Here is a 16273-nt window from a genome sequence, read left to right as displayed (position 1 = left end):
GAAGGGTGTGAGCCTAATGTTTACATCTTAAATCTTAAAAAGAATCTTAAATTTAAATGAACAACAGGAAGTCAGTAAGTAATCACAGTAACAAAGGTAACCTGGACATTAGGTGTCTTCATTCAAAAGGACAGCAGGGGCCTGACCAGGCGGTGGCACAGTGGATAGAGCATCGGACTGGGACGCAGAGGACCCAGGTTCGAGACCCCGAGGTTGCCAGCTTGAGCGCGGGCTCATATGGTTTGAGCAGAAGCTCACCAGCTTGAACCCAAGGTCACTGGCTCGAGCAAGGGGTTACTCGGTCTGCTGAAGACCTGCAGTCAAGGCACATATGAGAAAGCAATCAATGAACAACTAAGGTGTCACAATGAGCAATGAAAAACTAATGATTGATGCTTCTCATCTCTCTGTTCCTGTCTGTCTGTCCCTGTCTATCCCTCTCTCTGACTCTCTCTCTGTCTCTCTAAAAAAAAAAAAAAAAGGACAGCAGGGAAAGAGCTGACTTCAGAGGAGAGTCCAGCTCAGGTAAGGCAGGAGGTAGAGATAAGGAAGTAAGGAATTATGCCTTTCCTAGACAGAGAAAACACTAGACAGCTCAGAGAAAGGTTTTGGAGAGAGGGAGAGAAGCAGCTTGAGGGTGGGTGGAGTGGAAGAATCGTAAAGCAAGATGGGGATGGGAACAAGTGAGGATACAGGGAACCTTGAGCCCATGGTGAAATCATTGTTTTGAAAAGCTGATGAAAGCTACGGGTATATTAACACATACATGCAAATTTTGCACACAATCTTAGAAAAGTCTCAGACTCCATTGGCACCAACTTTTTTATGAGTGCATAAATAAGTAGAACAACAAATTGATGTTTCTCTCCCTCTCTGTCTCACCCCCTTCCTCTCTCTCTAAAATCAATTTAAAAAATTAAAAGATATATATACCTGTGTTACCAGCAACCATATCAAGAAGCAGAACATTGCTCTGGCCAGATGCTCAATTGGTTAGAGCATTGTCCCAAAGCACAGAGGTTACTGGTTCAATCTCCAGTGAGGGCAGATACAGGAACAGATGCTCCTGTCTCTCTCTATCTCTCTTTTCCTCCCTTCCTCTCTCATTAAAATCAATAAATAAAATTTTTTTTTTCTTTTTTTGCATTTTTTCTGAAGCTGGAAACAGGGAGAGACAGTCAGACAGACTCCCGCATGCGCCTGCCAGGATCCACCCGGCACGCCCACCAGGGGCGATGCTCTGCCCACCAGGGGGCAGTGCTCTGCCCATCCTGGGCGTCGCCCTGTTGCGACCAGAGCCACTCTAGCACCTGAGGCAGAGGCCACAGAGCCATCCCCAGCGCCCGGGCCATCTTTGCTCCAATGGAGCCTTGGCTGTGGGAGGGGAAGAGAGAGACAGAGAGGAAGGCGTGGCGGAGGGGTGGAGAAGCAAATAGGCGCTTCTCCTGTGTACCCTGGCCGGGAATCGAACCCGGGTCCTCCACACGCTAGGCCGACGCTCTACCGCTGAGCCAACCAGCCAGGGCTAAATAAAAATTTAAAAAGAAGCAAAACATCATCTGCTCCCCCAAAGCCACCCCATGAGTCTTCTTTCAGTTGTTTTTATTTATTTATTTATTTTTAAAGATTTTATTTATTCATTTTAGAGAGGAGAGAAAGAAGGAGGGTGGAGGAGCAGGAAGCACCATATGTGCATTGACCAGGCAAGCCCAGGGTTTTTGGGGGGTTTTTTTTGTTTTGCTTTGTTTTTTTTTTACAGCAACAGAGAGAGAGTCAGAGAGAGGGATAGATAGGGACAGACTGGAACGGAGAAAGATGAGAAGCATCAATCATCAGTTTTTCGTTGCGCATTGCGACACCTTAGTTGTTCATTGATTGCTTTCTCATATGTGCCTTGACCGTGTGCCTTCAGCAGACCGAGTAATCCCTTGCTGGAGCCAGCGACCTTGGGTCCAAGCTGGTGAGCTTTTGCTCAAACCATATGAGCCTGTGCTTAAGCTGGCGACCTCGGGGTCTTGAACTTGGGTCCTCGGTATCCCAGTCCGACGCTCTATCCACTGCACCACCACCTGGTCCAGGCCAGTTGTTTTTATTTTTATTTTTTTTAGCGAGAGGGGGATGGAGAAAGGAACAGATAGGGAGAGACAAACAGGAAGGGAGAGAGATAAGACGTATTAATTCTTCTTTGCAGCACCTTAATTGTTCATTGATTGCTTCTCATATGTGCCTTGACTAGGGGACTCCAGCCAAGCCAGTGACCCTTTGCTCAAGCCACCTTGGGCTCAAGTTAGCAACCTTAGGCTTCAAGCTAGTGACCAACAAATGGTTATTTCCTAGTTTGGGATTTTTACAAACAGTGTTGCTCTGAACACTCTTGAATATGCCTTTTGCTGAACATATGTTCACTTTCGGTTGGTTAAATACCTAAGAATGGTGTTCCAGGGTCATATGTTCCAGCTCTCGGAGAGAATGAGCCTATGTTTTAGACAAGGAACAAGAAAAAGGGGGATGCAAGGGAAATGGAATTGATACTAACTTTCCTTCTGAATTCTGGTATAAAGTTACATTGCATGTTTTGCCTTGATCACTTATTAACATTGAGAACAAAATAAAACCACAATAATCAAAGACTTGGTGAATAAATCCAAAAGGAGATTCTTTGAAAACATTGATGAAACTTCTGGCAAGTCAAGAAAAAAAAAAAGATGATGGTGCCTGACCAGGCAGTGGCGCAGTGGATAGAGCATCGGACTGGGATGCGGAGGACCCAGGTTTGAGACCCTGAGGTCGCCAGCTTGAGCGAGGGCTCATCTGGTTTGAGCAAAAAGCTCACCAGCTTGAGCCCAACCAAGGTCACTGGCTTGAGCAAGGGGTTACTCAGTCTGCTGAAGTCCCGCAGTCAAGGCACATATGAGAAAGCAATCAATGAACAACTAAGGTCTCGCAACGAAAAACTGATGATTGATGCTTCTTATCTCTCTCTGTTCCTGTCTGTCTGACCCTGTCTATCCCTCTCTCTGACTCCGTAAAAAAAAAAAAAAAGAAAAAGAAAAAGAAAAATTTAAAGAAATAATAGTTACCAAAATTACCCAAGAAGACTCAGGAGAGTTAAGAAGGCCAATAGCTATTGAAGAAACTGGAATTGTTAGAGAATTCTCTCTCTGGCTGCCTTTGTGAGGACACAGTAAGAAGGTGGCCATCTGGCGTGCAAGCCAAGAAGAGAGCTCACACCAGAAAATGACAAGGCCAGCACCGTGATCCTGGACTTCCAGCCTACAGAAATGTGAGAGAATTAATTATCTCTCCAAAACAGGCTCCAAAATAGGCACTAGTACCTGGTACTTCTCATGGTCACCTTTCTTTAGAGCTTCAAAGAACAGACAATTCCTGCATTGTTTAATGTGCTTTAAGACAGAGAAAAAGATAGAAAGTTTATGTAGTAATTTTATAAAACTAGCAAAATTGTAATACAAAACTTGACAATGCATAAACAACAACAACAACAAAAAAAACCTACAGGGAAACATTTCATATGACTACAGATGTGAAAAAAAACCAAAACACTCTAAGTAAATTACAAAGAGAATCTAATTCTTTTTTTTCTTTTTCTTTTTCTTTTTTTTTCTTTCTTCTTTTCTGAAGCTGGAAACAGGGAGAGACAGTCAGACAGACTCCTGCATGCGCCGGACAGGGATCCACCGGCACACCCACCAGGGGCGACGCTCTGCCCCTCCAGCGCGCCGCTCTGCCCCTCCAGGGCGCCGCTCTGCCGCGACCAGAGCCACTCTAGCGCCTGGGGCAGAGGCCAAGGAGCCATCCCCAGCGCTCGGGCCATCTTTGCTCCAATGGAGCCTCGGCTGCGGGAGGGGAAGAGAGAGACAGAGAGGAAGGAGCGGGGGTGGAGAAGCAAATGGGCGCTTCTCCTATGTGCCCTGGCCGGGAATCGAAGCCGGGTACCCTGCACGCCAGGCCAACGCTCTACCGCTGAGCCAACCGGCCAGGGCCGAGAATCTAATTCTTTATTAAAAGAAGACTCTTTTGCCTGACCAGGCGGTGGCGCAGTGGATAGAGTGTCGGACTGGGATGCGGTGGACCCAGGTTCGAGACCCCGAGGTCGCCAGCTTGAGCGCAGACTCATCTTCTGGTTTGAGCAAGGCTCACCTCAAGCAAGGGGTTACCCCTTCTGCTGAAGGCCCACGATCAAAGCACATATGAGAGAGCAATCAATGAATAACTAAGGTGTCGCAACAAAAAACTGATGATTGATGCTTCTCATCTCTCTCTGTTCCTGTCCGTCTGTCCCTATCTGTGTCTCTCTCTGTCACTGTAAAAATAAATTAATTAATTTTTAAAAATTATTAAAAGAAGACTCTTTAGGTAAGTTACTATTTTTTGAGAAATGTTTGAATACCAAGATATCTATTAATATAATGCATCTCATAAATACATTAGTATTTATCACAAATCTTTTAAAAAGGTATACATAGCCTTTGACCAACAATCCCATTTTTAGGGTTCTATCCTAATAAAATAAGTTAAACACAAAGTTTCAGAACAAGGCTATTCCTTAGTGTTGTTGATATCAATGATAATAACAAAAATAGAAATAACCTGCCTGACCTGTGGTGGCGCAGTGGATAAAGCGTTGACCTGGAAATGCTGAGGTCACCGGTTCAAAACCCTGGGCTTGCCCGGTCAAGGCACATATGGGAGTTGAAGCTTCCTGCTCCTCCCCCCTTCTTTCTCTCTCTCTCCTCTAAAATGAATAAATAAATAAATAATAGAAATAACCTAAATGTCCAATAAAACAATAGAGGTTCAGTTGAATATGCTATGCTACACATATGAAATACATATAATGAAATCATATGCAGCCAAAAAATAATGTTGTAAAAAAGTCTTAAATAAAATAGGAAAATCCCCATGCTCCCAAAATGCAATATGGCCTCACTGAAGTTAAAAAAATACACTTCAAAATTTTTTATTTATTTTTAGTTATCCACATTTTCGAGATTTTATCACCTATAACTTTTCTAATATGGTGATAAAATGTAAAGCAACAATTTTTTTTAATTTCCATTTTTTTGTTTGTGATGAGGGGTGAAAATCAGAGAATAACATTGACATTCACTCTAGAAATAGAAAGTATCCATTTATGTTATTCTACCAGCTGGCTGACCCCACTTAGGACCCTGCCTGGATCACAGGACCAGGACTCCCTGCTTCTCACTGAGCTGTCCCCCTTTACAGGATCTCTTCATCCCATCTACCCCAGCACTGATGCCGGATTTACCCCCTACCCCAGATACCACTGTCCCCCGTCCCTCCACTGCTGCAGAAATTTCAGTAGCTCCTCGCCCTCCCTCGCTTATACGCCTGTCAGAATCTCCACGCACACTTCCACCTCCGTAGGTCTGCAGTTAGGCATCACCATGCCACGCACAACACGTCCCTTCCTGCCTCCACATAGCTGACTGCTGGAGTCTGTGGGCAGTGCCTTCCTCCCTGACTTTTTTTTTTTTTGTATTTTTCTTAAGTGAGAAGCAGGGAAGCAGATAGACAGACTCCCGCATGCGCCCAACCGGGATCCACCCGGCAAGCCCACTAGGGGGCGTTGCTCTGTTGCAACTGGAGCCATTCTAGAGCCTGAGGTGGAGGCCATGGAGCCATCTTCAGCGCCCGGGCCAACTTTGCTCCAGTGGAGCCTTGGCTGTGGGAGGGGAAGAGAGAGATAGAGAAAAAGAAGAGAGGAGAGGGAGGGGTGGAGAAGCAGATGGGCGCCTCTCCTGTGTGCTCTGGCTGGAATCAAACCTGGGACTTCCACATGCCAGGCCTATGCTTTACTGCTGAGTAACCAGCCCAGGCTCTCCCCCACTTTCTATGTATGCCTCTACCTAATAGTCTTCACTCTTGGTCAAGGCCACCACAAATTCCTCTCTCATGAAGGTTTCTCTGATCATAAGTTGTCCTAAAAGTCTGAACCATACTTGACCATTTGAAGTAGTGGGCAACCAGACGGTCTGACTCACAATTCCTTGACAGTTCCTGTTTACTCATCCTGAGGTCTCTTCCTGCTGTCTTCCTGCCTAATCCCAGCAACTGTCACACCAGCCTGTATTCCTCAAAGTACAGATATTGGCAGGTCATCCTCAGAGAGAGGCAGACGTCCATCTCCCACTTTCGTGAGTGTTACTCTCTGAGTCTTAGTTACCTGTTTGAGGTTCCACCTTTTCTGTGGTGACGAACATCAGGACTGTTCACCTCCCTGGGGTATGACTTAGCTGGTAATATCAAATCAATGATAAATACTGATGAGTGTCTGAAGGCTTTTGTCTATCAAGAAGATCTACTAGCTTGACCAGGCGGTGGCACAGTGAATAGAGCATCAGTCTGGGATGCTGAGGACCCAGGTTCGAAACCTTGAAATTGCCGGCTTGAGCATGGGCTCACCAGCTTGAGCATGGGGTTGCTGGCATGAGTGTGGGATCATAGACAGGACACCATGGTCGCTGGTTTGAAGCCCAAGGTTAGTGGCTTGAGCCCAAGGTCAGTGGCTAAAGCAAGGGGCTACTGGCTCGGCTGGACCCTCCAGTCAAGGCACGTATGAAAAAGCAATCAATGAACAACTAAGGTGCCGCAAGAAGAATTGATGTTTCTCATCTCTCTCTTCCTGTCTGTCTGTCCCTATCTGTCTTTCTCTCTGTGTCTCTCGCTAAAAAAAAAAAAAAAAGATCTACTAGTAAGAGCTCAGAAAAACCAACAGGCTCATTTTGGTGTAGTAATCATAGCAATATATATTGAATGAGCACTTACTTCATGCCAGGCAGCACTTTTATATGCACAATCTCATTGAATCACAACCTGAGAAGTAGATTCCATTATTATTTCCATTAATGGAGGAGGAAACTGAAACTTAAAAAGGTTAAGTTAAGCCTGATTGGTGTTGGTGCAGTGGATAAAGTTTTGACTTGGGATGCTGATGTCCCAGGTTCAAGCCCCAAGGTTGCCAGCTTGAGCACAGGCTCATTCAGTTTGAGTGTGGGGTCACTGGCTTGAGTGTGGGATCATAGACATAATTGCTGGGTTGAGCCCAAAGGCTTGAACCCAAGGACACTGGCTTGAACCCAAGGTTGCTGGCTTGACCCCAAGATCACTGGCTTGAGCAAGGTGTCATTGGTTCGGCTAAAGCCCTCCAGTCAAGGCACATATGAGAAGCAATAAATGAATAATTGAAGTGCTGCAACTATGAGCTGATTTTTCTCATCTCTCTTCCTTACTGTCTCTCTGTCTCTGTCTGTCTGTCTCTCTAGCACACGTGTGCGCACTTAAAAAAAAAGTTAAGTTAACATAACATTACCATATGATCTAGCAATTCCATTCCTAGGTATACACCCAAAAGAATTGAAAACAAGTACTCAAGCAGATACTTGTACACCCATGTTCACATTATTTTCAATAGCCAAAAGTTTAAAACAACCTAAGTGTTCATTAGCTGATGAATGGATAAACAAGATGCGGTACATCCATACAGTGGAATATTATTCAAGTCAAAAAAAGGAATCACCTGGCCAGGTGATTCAATACATAAGCATCATTCTGGTACACCAGAGGTTGCAGGTTAAACATACAAGAAGCAACCAATGAGTGCACAACTAAATGGAACAACTAAAGGAAACAACGAGTTGATGCTTCTGTTTGTCTCTCTCTCTCTCGCTCTCTCTCTCTTTTGCTTTCTTTCTCTTTCTCTTCCTTCCTCTCTCTCAAATCAATGGGAAAAAAAATTAAATAAAGAAAAGGAATGTTCTGATTCCTGCTACAACATGAATGAACCTTGAAAATACTATGCTAGGTGAAATAAGCCAGACACACATACACACACACAATTATTATGATTCTACTTATGTGGAAGAGAAATATTCATAGAGACAAAGTGGATTAGAGGTTACCAGGAGCCTGGAAGAGGGGGAAGTAAGAGTTACGGCTTAGTGGGTACATTTTCGGTTGGGATGATAAAAAAGTTTTGAAAGTAGATATGGGTAACGGTTGTACAACTTGTGATTATATTTAACACTACTTAGTTGTACACTTAAAATGGTTAAAATGGTAAATTTTATCATGTATATTTTAATGTAATAAAACCAATTTTTAAAATTTTTTTTATTTATTCATTTTAGAGAGGAGAGGAAGAGAGAGAGAGAGAGAGAGAGAGAGAGAGAAGGGGGGAGGAGCTGGAAGCATCAACTCCCATATGTGCCTTGACCAGGCAAGCCCAGGGTTTCGAACCGGTGACCTCAGCATTTCCAGGTCGACGCTTTATCCACTGCGCCACCACAGGTCAGGCAATAAAACCAATTTTTAAAAAATCATCATATAGCCAGAAAGTGGAGAAGCTAGGATTTGAACCCAACCTATCTGACTCTAGGGCCCATGCCCTCAACCTCAGGGCTTCACTGACTCTGGAAAGGGAAGCAAAATATGAATCAGGACATCTTGTTCCTTGTCATAACTGTTTTGTGTGACTTCTTATCGCTGGACCTTTTAGAGCCTCGCTTTTCTTAACTGTAACATAATAAGACTAGATAAAATGTCTTTGACAACTCCTGACAGTTGTCTTTCTGGTGACTTTGATTCTACAACATGAGATGCCCCAGACCTGATTCCTGACCCAGATACCATTTGCTTCTGGTGAACCTTGGGATTAGGAGGGGGCTGGCTGTCCTCCCCTTGTTTGCCCCTCCCTTAGAGGTTTTTCCCTGGAGTTAAGCCAGCCCTTGAGGAAGCCTCCGCTCCCCCTTCCTTTCCCCATTCTTGGAGAGGACTCAGGTCCTGGATGTATTCCAGGATAAACTTCCACAAGGCAAGAGATAACACCAAGTGAAGGTGAAGATTACAGCGGTCCTTAAAAAGGCCTCCTTGCACCCTAGAGTGGCTGCAGCTCTTCCGCTCCAGGGCTGTCCATCCTGCCTGTAAGCACCTAGCCACCATGTGGGAGCTCTTGGCTCTTTTGCTGCTCATTCTAGCCTATTTTTTTTGGCCCACGGTAAAGAGCCCTGGTGCCAAGTACCCCAAGAGCCTCCCATCCCTGCCTGTGGTGGGCAGCCTGCCGTTCCTCCCCAGAAATGGCCATCCGCACGTGAACTTCTTCAAGCTGCAGGAAAAATACGGCCCCATCTATTCCATGCGTATGGGTAGCAAGACTACAGTGATGATTGGCCACCACCAGCTGGCAAAGGAGGCACTTATCAAGAAAGGCAAAGACTTCTCCGGGCGGCCCCAAGTGGTAAGCAATGCCTATTGTCTCTCCTCTCTCACCACCTCCTGGGCAGGTTGTTCAGTTCTTGGGCCAAGGCCATGCCTGGAACAACCCTTCCAGCTCCAACAACCTATAATTCTTCCCTAAAACAGTCCAGCAGGGCTATGGCTGGGGAGCAACCCCTCAAGGTCTACCCAGCCTCTAAACTAGGCAGAAAAAATTAAAGGAAGACCTCATTTTCTGGGCTGCCCAGAAGGTGGATTAGGGTGGGAGCAAGTAGCCTGTGGAGTCAGGGAGCCTACTCCTGTCATCTCCCCATTGAACTGGATGATGGTCTGTCTGAGCCTAAGGCTTCCCTAATTAACTGAGACAGTGCACGCAAAGGCCTTAGCCCAGTGCCCAGCACAGGAAGGGCTCAATCAATAGCTTTATGGATGCTACTGTTCACGTGAGAAATGAGGGTAGTGATACTGTCCTCTGTGGACAGGTCAGGCATATTTTTCTAAAGTTAAGAAGCAGGGAGGCAGAGAACCGCTGAGCCAACTGGCCAGAGTCATAGCGTGCTTTTTAATTTTATTTTATTTTTTAATATTTTATTTATTGATTTTTAGAGAGAGGGGAGAGAGAGAAAGAGAGAGAGAGAGAGAGAGAGAGAGAGAGAGAGAGAGAGAGAAGGGGGAGGAGCAGGAAGCATCAACTCCCATATGTGCCTTGACCAGGCAAGCCCAGGGTTTCTAACCGGCGACCTCAGTGGGAAGGTGCAGGGGCAGAGCCTGCTCTGGGAGGCTCGGCCACTGTTTCTCCGGAGCCGTCCCAGCTGCTTCGGCTCCCAGGGGCTGACCCACGGTAGCGTTTCCACGATCCATCCTACAGAGCTTTTGGTGGTGTTCCTGGGGGCGTGGGGAGCTAGCCATCCAGGAACACTGCCAACATGCCACCCCACTGCCCTGTCACTGAGCACTGCCCTGGACACCCCAGGCAGGGCTCTCCAGCCACTCATCCCTCAAGCCAAGGGCTGACTGGTTTTTCCTTGAACCAGCCTGCTAGGTTTGCTGGCCACTTACCTCCCTCTCAACTCTGCTAAACTCTTTTATCCAGTGCAAGGAGGAAGGAGGAGGCTTGGGCTAGTATGCTTTTTGGGATGCTTGTGAAAAGAGGCGGCTTGACCCAAGTTCAAACTGGGTGGACAAGACATCTGGCACTCTTCAGACGTGGTCCTGCGGTGGGCACAGAGCTGTGCAGTGGAAGGGTGAACAGGAATGAGACGAGCTGCCGTGACCTGGCGCCCACAGAGGGACCAGGGAAAGACACAGGTCTGGGCAGCTCCCAATCTCTACAAGTACCCCTACACACACACTCTTGCCTCCGGGACAGGCCCAATTCAGAGAGCTTAACCTGTCCACAGCTGCCCTCCTGAGTCAGAAACTGATGAGAAAAGAGAGACCCAGAGGTCACCCTGTCATTTAACTGAACCCCAGAACCCTTGCATTCTGAGTGTTCTCCTCTGTCCCTCCGATGGAATCGGGAGTTAGATGGGCTTCGGCCCTGACCTCCATCGTGGTGCAGAGAAGCAGGGGTGCCCTGCAGCATCGTGGGTAGCTGTCTTCTCCTTAGAGCATGGAATTGGGTGTAGGAGACCCAGGGCAAAGGCAGGAGGGTGGTATCTAATTCCTACAGCCTTTCCTCTTCTCCAAAGATGTCTCTAGACATCCTGTCCGACAAGCAAAAGGGTGTTGCCTTCGCCGACTATGGTGCTGCCTGGCAGCTGCATCGGAAGCTGGTGTTGGCCACCTTTACCTTGTTCAAGGATGGCAACCAGAAGCTAGAGAATATCCGTAAGTGCCCTACTGGCCCTGGGCTTCTGGAGGGAGGAAGGGGCTGCGAGGAGGGATATGGATGGCTCAACCTAGCCTTTTCTTAGCTACTGCTGCCATCTAGTGGCCATCTGTTATCTATCCCTGACTAAGATGGACTTGGTAGAGATGGGGTGAGGGTGCTACTTAATTCCTCAGCCTCATGTCCCTCTCTCCCCTCAGTATGTCAGGAAATCAGTTCATTTTGTGACTTCCTGGCCACCCAGAATGGACAATCCATAGATTTGTCCTTGCCTCTCTTCCTGGCGGTGACCAACATAATCTGCTTCATTTGCTTCAATACCTCCTACAAGAATGAACATCCTATCCTGAACACCATACGGAGATACAATGAAGGCATCATGAACTCTCTGGGAAAGAGCAGCATGGTAGACGTATTCCCTATATTGAAGGTAAGGATGAAACAGGCCCCATCTTCAGATCCCAGGAGACCCTGACAGCATCCCCAATTCTCTTTTCTTATTGCGTACCTTTTTTCTGGCCCTCTCAGCCAGTGACCTCTACCTTCTCTGACTCTTAAAATGTTGCCACTTCTGTACATAAATAGGTTTAGCTTTTTTTTTTTAATGAAGTAAAAGGCGGGGAGGCAGAGACAGACTCCCACATGCGCCCCAACTGGGATCCACCTGGCAAGCCCCCTACTGGGTGATGCTTTGCTGTTGCTTGGCAACGGAGCTATTTTAGTGCTTGAGGTGAGGCCATGGAGCCACCCTCAGCGCCCGGGGCCAACTTGCTCAAACCCTTTGAACCATGACTGCGGAAAGAGAAGAGGAGGATGCTCACTTCTCCTGTGTGCCCTGACCGGTAATCGAACCCAGGACTTCCACACACCAGACCGATGCTCTACCGCTGAGACAACTGGCCAGGGCCAGGTTTAGCTTTTTATTTTTATTTTTTTGTGATAGAGACAGAGAGAGGGACAGATAGGGACAGAGAGACAGGAAGGGAGAGAGATGAGAAGCATCAATTCTTCGTTGCGGCACCTCAGTTGTTCATTGATTGCTTTCTCATATGTTCCTTGACTGGGGGGCTACAGCAGAGTGAGTGACCCCTTGCTCAAGCCAGTGACTTGTGCTCAAGCTGGCGAGCCTTGCTCAAACCAGATGAGCCCGCACTCAAGCTGGCGACCTCGGGTCTCGAACTTGGGTCCTCCACATCCCAGTCCAACGCTCTATCCACTGCGCCACCGCCTGGTCAGGCAGGTTTAGCTTTTTAATCATGCATGTTGCACATGTAATAATGGCTCTCGATTATTTACTAATTGCCATGTGCCAGGGCTGTATTGAGCACTCCACATACGTTAATCATGGCATGCTCCTTGGAAGTAGGTTTTATTATTCCCACACAGATGAAATACAGGCTTTGAGAAGTTAAGAAACTTGTCCAGACTGACCAGGCGGTGGCGCAGTGGATAGAGCATCGGACTGGGATGCAGAGGACCCAGGTTCGAGACCCCGAGGTCGCCAGCTTGAGCGCGGGCTCATCTGGTTTGAGCAAAAAAGCCCACCAGCTTGAACCCAAGGTTGCTGGCTCCAGCAAAGGGTTACTTGGTCTGCTGAAGGCCCGCGGTCAAGGCACGTATGAGAAAGCAATCAATGAACAACTAAGGTGTCGCAACGAAAAACTAATGATTGATACTTCTCATCTCTCTCCATTCCTGTCTGTCTGTCCCTGTCTATCCCTCTCTCTGACTCATTCTCTGTCTCTGTAAAAAATAAATTAAAAAAAAAAAAAGAAACTTGTCCAAGGCTTCAGACTCAGGTCTAAAGGCTAGGCACACAACAGAGCCTACTAAGTAAACATCAGTATTTGTTGTTTGATTGAACAGGAACGGGAAAGTTGAAATCATTCCCTTCTCCCTTGTTTGGAATTGTCCTAGTTGTCATTGATGGTCCCTTTCTATGTTCTCCTCTTGCCTGCCATGTTGGCTCTAGGCTGGGGTTGGAGTGGGAACTCTCCAATGACAAAAGGCTAGGCTCTATTTCCAGAAGGGATTGTTAGCTATAGAAACAAAATGCAAGAGGGATAGATTTGACATTTCCTCCTACTTTTCAGATTTTCCCCAACAAAACCCTGGAAACAATGAGGAATGCTGTTAAAATCCGAAATGATATGCTGAATGAAATCTATGAAAAATATAAGGTAGGTGATGGAGCAGAAGAGATTATGAGTTAGGTTGAAGGTGTCACGAGAGCAGGGTTGGGGTCCATTTTGAACATCATTGGATCTCCAGCTGCTAGCAGAGAGCCTGACACATAGTAGGTGCTCAATAAAAACTGACTTAACTAATGAATAGGGGTGGGGAAGTGAGGAATTGAAGAGGATCCTAGAAGAAACCCATCCACCACCACCCCAAATTTTAACAGGACCTAGAACTGCCTCACCTCTACAAGCTCATAGGTCCTGACTAGACTCACTCCATTTTCTCATCTCCAAGCGGTAGAAGCCTTTGTATCTCCAGTCTAGGATGGAAGTATGGCAGATTGGACTCCTTCCTTATCACTGTTTCCCAACCTTATTCAAATAGAAGAACTTCAGCAGCGACTCTGTCACTAACTTGATGGACATACTACTTCAAGCCAAGATGAACACAAGCAATAACAACACTGGCTCAGATCAGGATTCGAAGTTGCTTTCAGACCGACACATTCTTGCTACCATAGGAGACATCTTCGGGGCCGGTTTGGAGACCACCACCTCTGTGGTGAAGTGGACTGTGGCCTTCCTGCTGCACAATCCTCAGGTGGGCTTCTCCTTCCTCCAGTCTTCCCAACCACTCTTGACCCCAGCCAGATGCAACTCACCCCAGAGAGAGGGAGATTCAAGGCCCCCAGGCTTTTCATGCAGGATGACTAGATTGCTCCATCCCTACTAAGCAGTTCCTGCCCATCTTCTGGAAGCAAAGCCTAAGCTGCCGAGCCACCACTGGGAAGGGTCTGGCCAGTTCTTCTAGATTTGACAATAAGATTCCTCTAAGCCCATGCTTCTCCTGGGCTTAAAAGAACTTTGGTCACATCCACCCTTCTCTGGCCGCCAGTTGCAAAAGAAGATCCAGGAGGAGATTGACCAGAATGTAGGTTTCAGCCGCACACCAACTATCAGTGACCGGAACCACCTTGTCCTGCTGGAGGCCACCATCCGAGAAGTGCTTCGCATCCGCCCTGTGGCCCCCACGCTCATCCCCCACCAGGCTATCGTTGATTCCAGGTACGCCTTCTCTCCCAATAACACCCAGCCCTAAGATGCATTCACCATGGCTTGCCAGCCCCGTGGCCCTCCACCACTTCCCCAGTCCCCCACCTTGCTGGTCCACCTTGGACTATCAATCATCTTACCATGACCCTACTGATCAATGTACCCACCACCCACTAGCGCCCAATGACTAGTCCACAAATCTACCCGACCTCCCTCAGAAACTGCCTGCCGCCCCAGAGACCTGTGGTCGGGGAAGAAAGACTGCTGCTCTGGGCCCCTTCTCAGTCCGACAGCCACAGCACAAACTCACTGCACCAGCTCCGAGTGCATGCCCACGTCCCTGAAAGACACCAGTGTGCACACACAGAAGTGTTGGCGCATGCGTGCTTGTAGGAGGGGAGGGCTGGGGACGAGCTGGGTTCACACGGGATCCGGCATGGCTGAGGATGGGATGACGGCGTGGGCCTGAGGGAGAAGAGGACCCTTTACTTCCGGTGGGGGGACTGTGGAGTCTCAGGGCCGAGCAGGCGGGGGGAGGACAACACTCCAGACCCTCTCTTCCTCTCCTTTTCCTCTCACCTCTGGGACAGCATCGGAGAGTTTACCATTGACAAGGGCACACATGTCGTCGTCAATCTGTGGGCACTGCATCACAATGAGAAGGAATGGCACCGGCCCGACCAGTTCATACCCGGTGAGTCCGTGTTCTGTCCCAGGCGGTACTGCCAGCCGGTATCTGTGCTCCACCATGCCAGCACCACTTCCCCTCTGCCAGGTTGGCAACTAGAAATCTCCCGCCTCCAACTACACCCCCATTCTACCCTCCACTGACCCAAACTCTTCACAGCTGGGTTTCTTATGTTTTCCTCCCACCAACTGCAAATCTCCTCCTCTAAGAAGCCTTCATGAGGTTGGCCCCCTCTCCTCTTGGGTGTGACATTTCCACCTGCTGATGCTGCCCCCTTTCTGTCTTTCCTGAAGATTTCATTTCCTCTGTGTGATTAAGGGCCATCTGAGAGCAGAGCTGTACCTCTCCTCAGGCCGGGGCTCCCCCAGTGAGGCTGTCCCTGCCCCTCAGCCTGGGACTCCTCAGTCAGGGCAGAGGCTCTCCTCTGCGGACTCCCGTCCTGGCCCCTGCCTGACGCAGTCCCCATGTCCCCATGTCCGCAGAGCGCTTCCTGGACCCCACAAGGAGCCAGCTCATCTCACCATCCTTAAGCTACATGCCCTTCGGAGCAGGACCCCGCTCCTGCGTAGGGGAGAACATGGCCCGCCAGGCCCTCTTCCTCTTCATGTCCTGGATGCTGCAGAGGTTCGACCTGGAGGTCCCGGATGACGGGCAGCTGCCCGCCCTGGAGGGCATTCCCAATGTAGTCTTTCTGATTGACTCGTACAAAGTGAAGATTAAGGTGCGCCAAGCCTGGAAGGAAGCCCAGGGTGAGGGCAGCGCCTAGAAGCTGTACCTGACGATCCACCGTGTGTGTCCCCATAACACAGAATTAGAGGTGCTCCTCCACCCTGCCGGCCACCCCCCTCCTCCCGGCCTGCTCTTCGTTCTTCTCCACCCTGCAGCCCCGACAGTGACGTGCATATACGAACGGTTTTCTTAAGAACGTCCCTGAACTTATTATATATATATTCCTTAATATCATTAAATTATCCTTCTCTGGGAAAACAAAAAAGGTTGTGAGCAGCTCATCCATTTAATTTGTTCACCCACTCACTCAATAAACTTTTTTTTTTTAACAGAGACAGAGAGAGAGTCAGAGAGAGGTATAGATAGGGACAGACAGACAGGAATGGAGAGAGATGAGAAGCATCAATTATCAGTTTTTAGTTGCAACACCTTAGTTGTTCATTGATTGTTTTCTCATATGTGCCTTGACCGCGGGCCTTCAGCAAACGGAGTAACCCCTTGCTTGAGCCAGCGACCTTGGGTCCAAGCTGGTGA

General features: G+C 47.9%; 1 protein-coding gene across 1 annotated transcript; it reads left to right on the top strand.

The window, feature by feature from the left end:
- The first annotated feature begins 8914 nt into the window (after nt 1-8914).
- On the top strand, nt 8915-16004 carry CYP17A1 (cytochrome P450 family 17 subfamily A member 1). The gene is made up of 8 exons (XM_066239954.1): nt 8915-9280; nt 10950-11088; nt 11290-11519; nt 13183-13269; nt 13655-13870; nt 14165-14334; nt 14913-15016; nt 15493-16004. The coding sequence occupies exons 1-8, from the start codon at nt 8984-8986 to the stop codon at nt 15774-15776; spliced, it is 1527 nt and encodes a 508-aa protein (XP_066096051.1). The 5' UTR covers nt 8915-8983; the 3' UTR covers nt 15777-16004.
- The last annotated feature ends 269 nt before the right edge of the window (nt 16005-16273 follow it).

This window comes from Saccopteryx bilineata, chromosome 7, assembly GCF_036850765.1.
Source record: "Saccopteryx bilineata isolate mSacBil1 chromosome 7, mSacBil1_pri_phased_curated, whole genome shotgun sequence".
In the NCBI taxonomy this organism is placed as follows: Eukaryota; Metazoa; Chordata; class Mammalia; order Chiroptera; family Emballonuridae; genus Saccopteryx; species Saccopteryx bilineata.
This window is presented reverse-complemented; position numbering and strand designations above follow the sequence as displayed.

Bases quoted from the DNA above. Each gene is read 5' to 3' on its own strand.
- CYP17A1 (XM_066239954.1), top strand. From the start codon at position 8,984: ATGTGGGAGCTCTTGGCTCTTTTGCTGCTCATTCTAGCCTATTTTTTT. The intron at 11,520-13,182 runs GTAAGGATGAAA...CCTACTTTTCAG, and splicing joins ACGTATTCCCTATATTGAAG to ATTTTCCCCAACAAAACCCT. The intron at 15,017-15,492 runs GTGAGTCCGTGT...CCATGTCCGCAG, and splicing joins GCCCGACCAGTTCATACCCG to AGCGCTTCCTGGACCCCACA.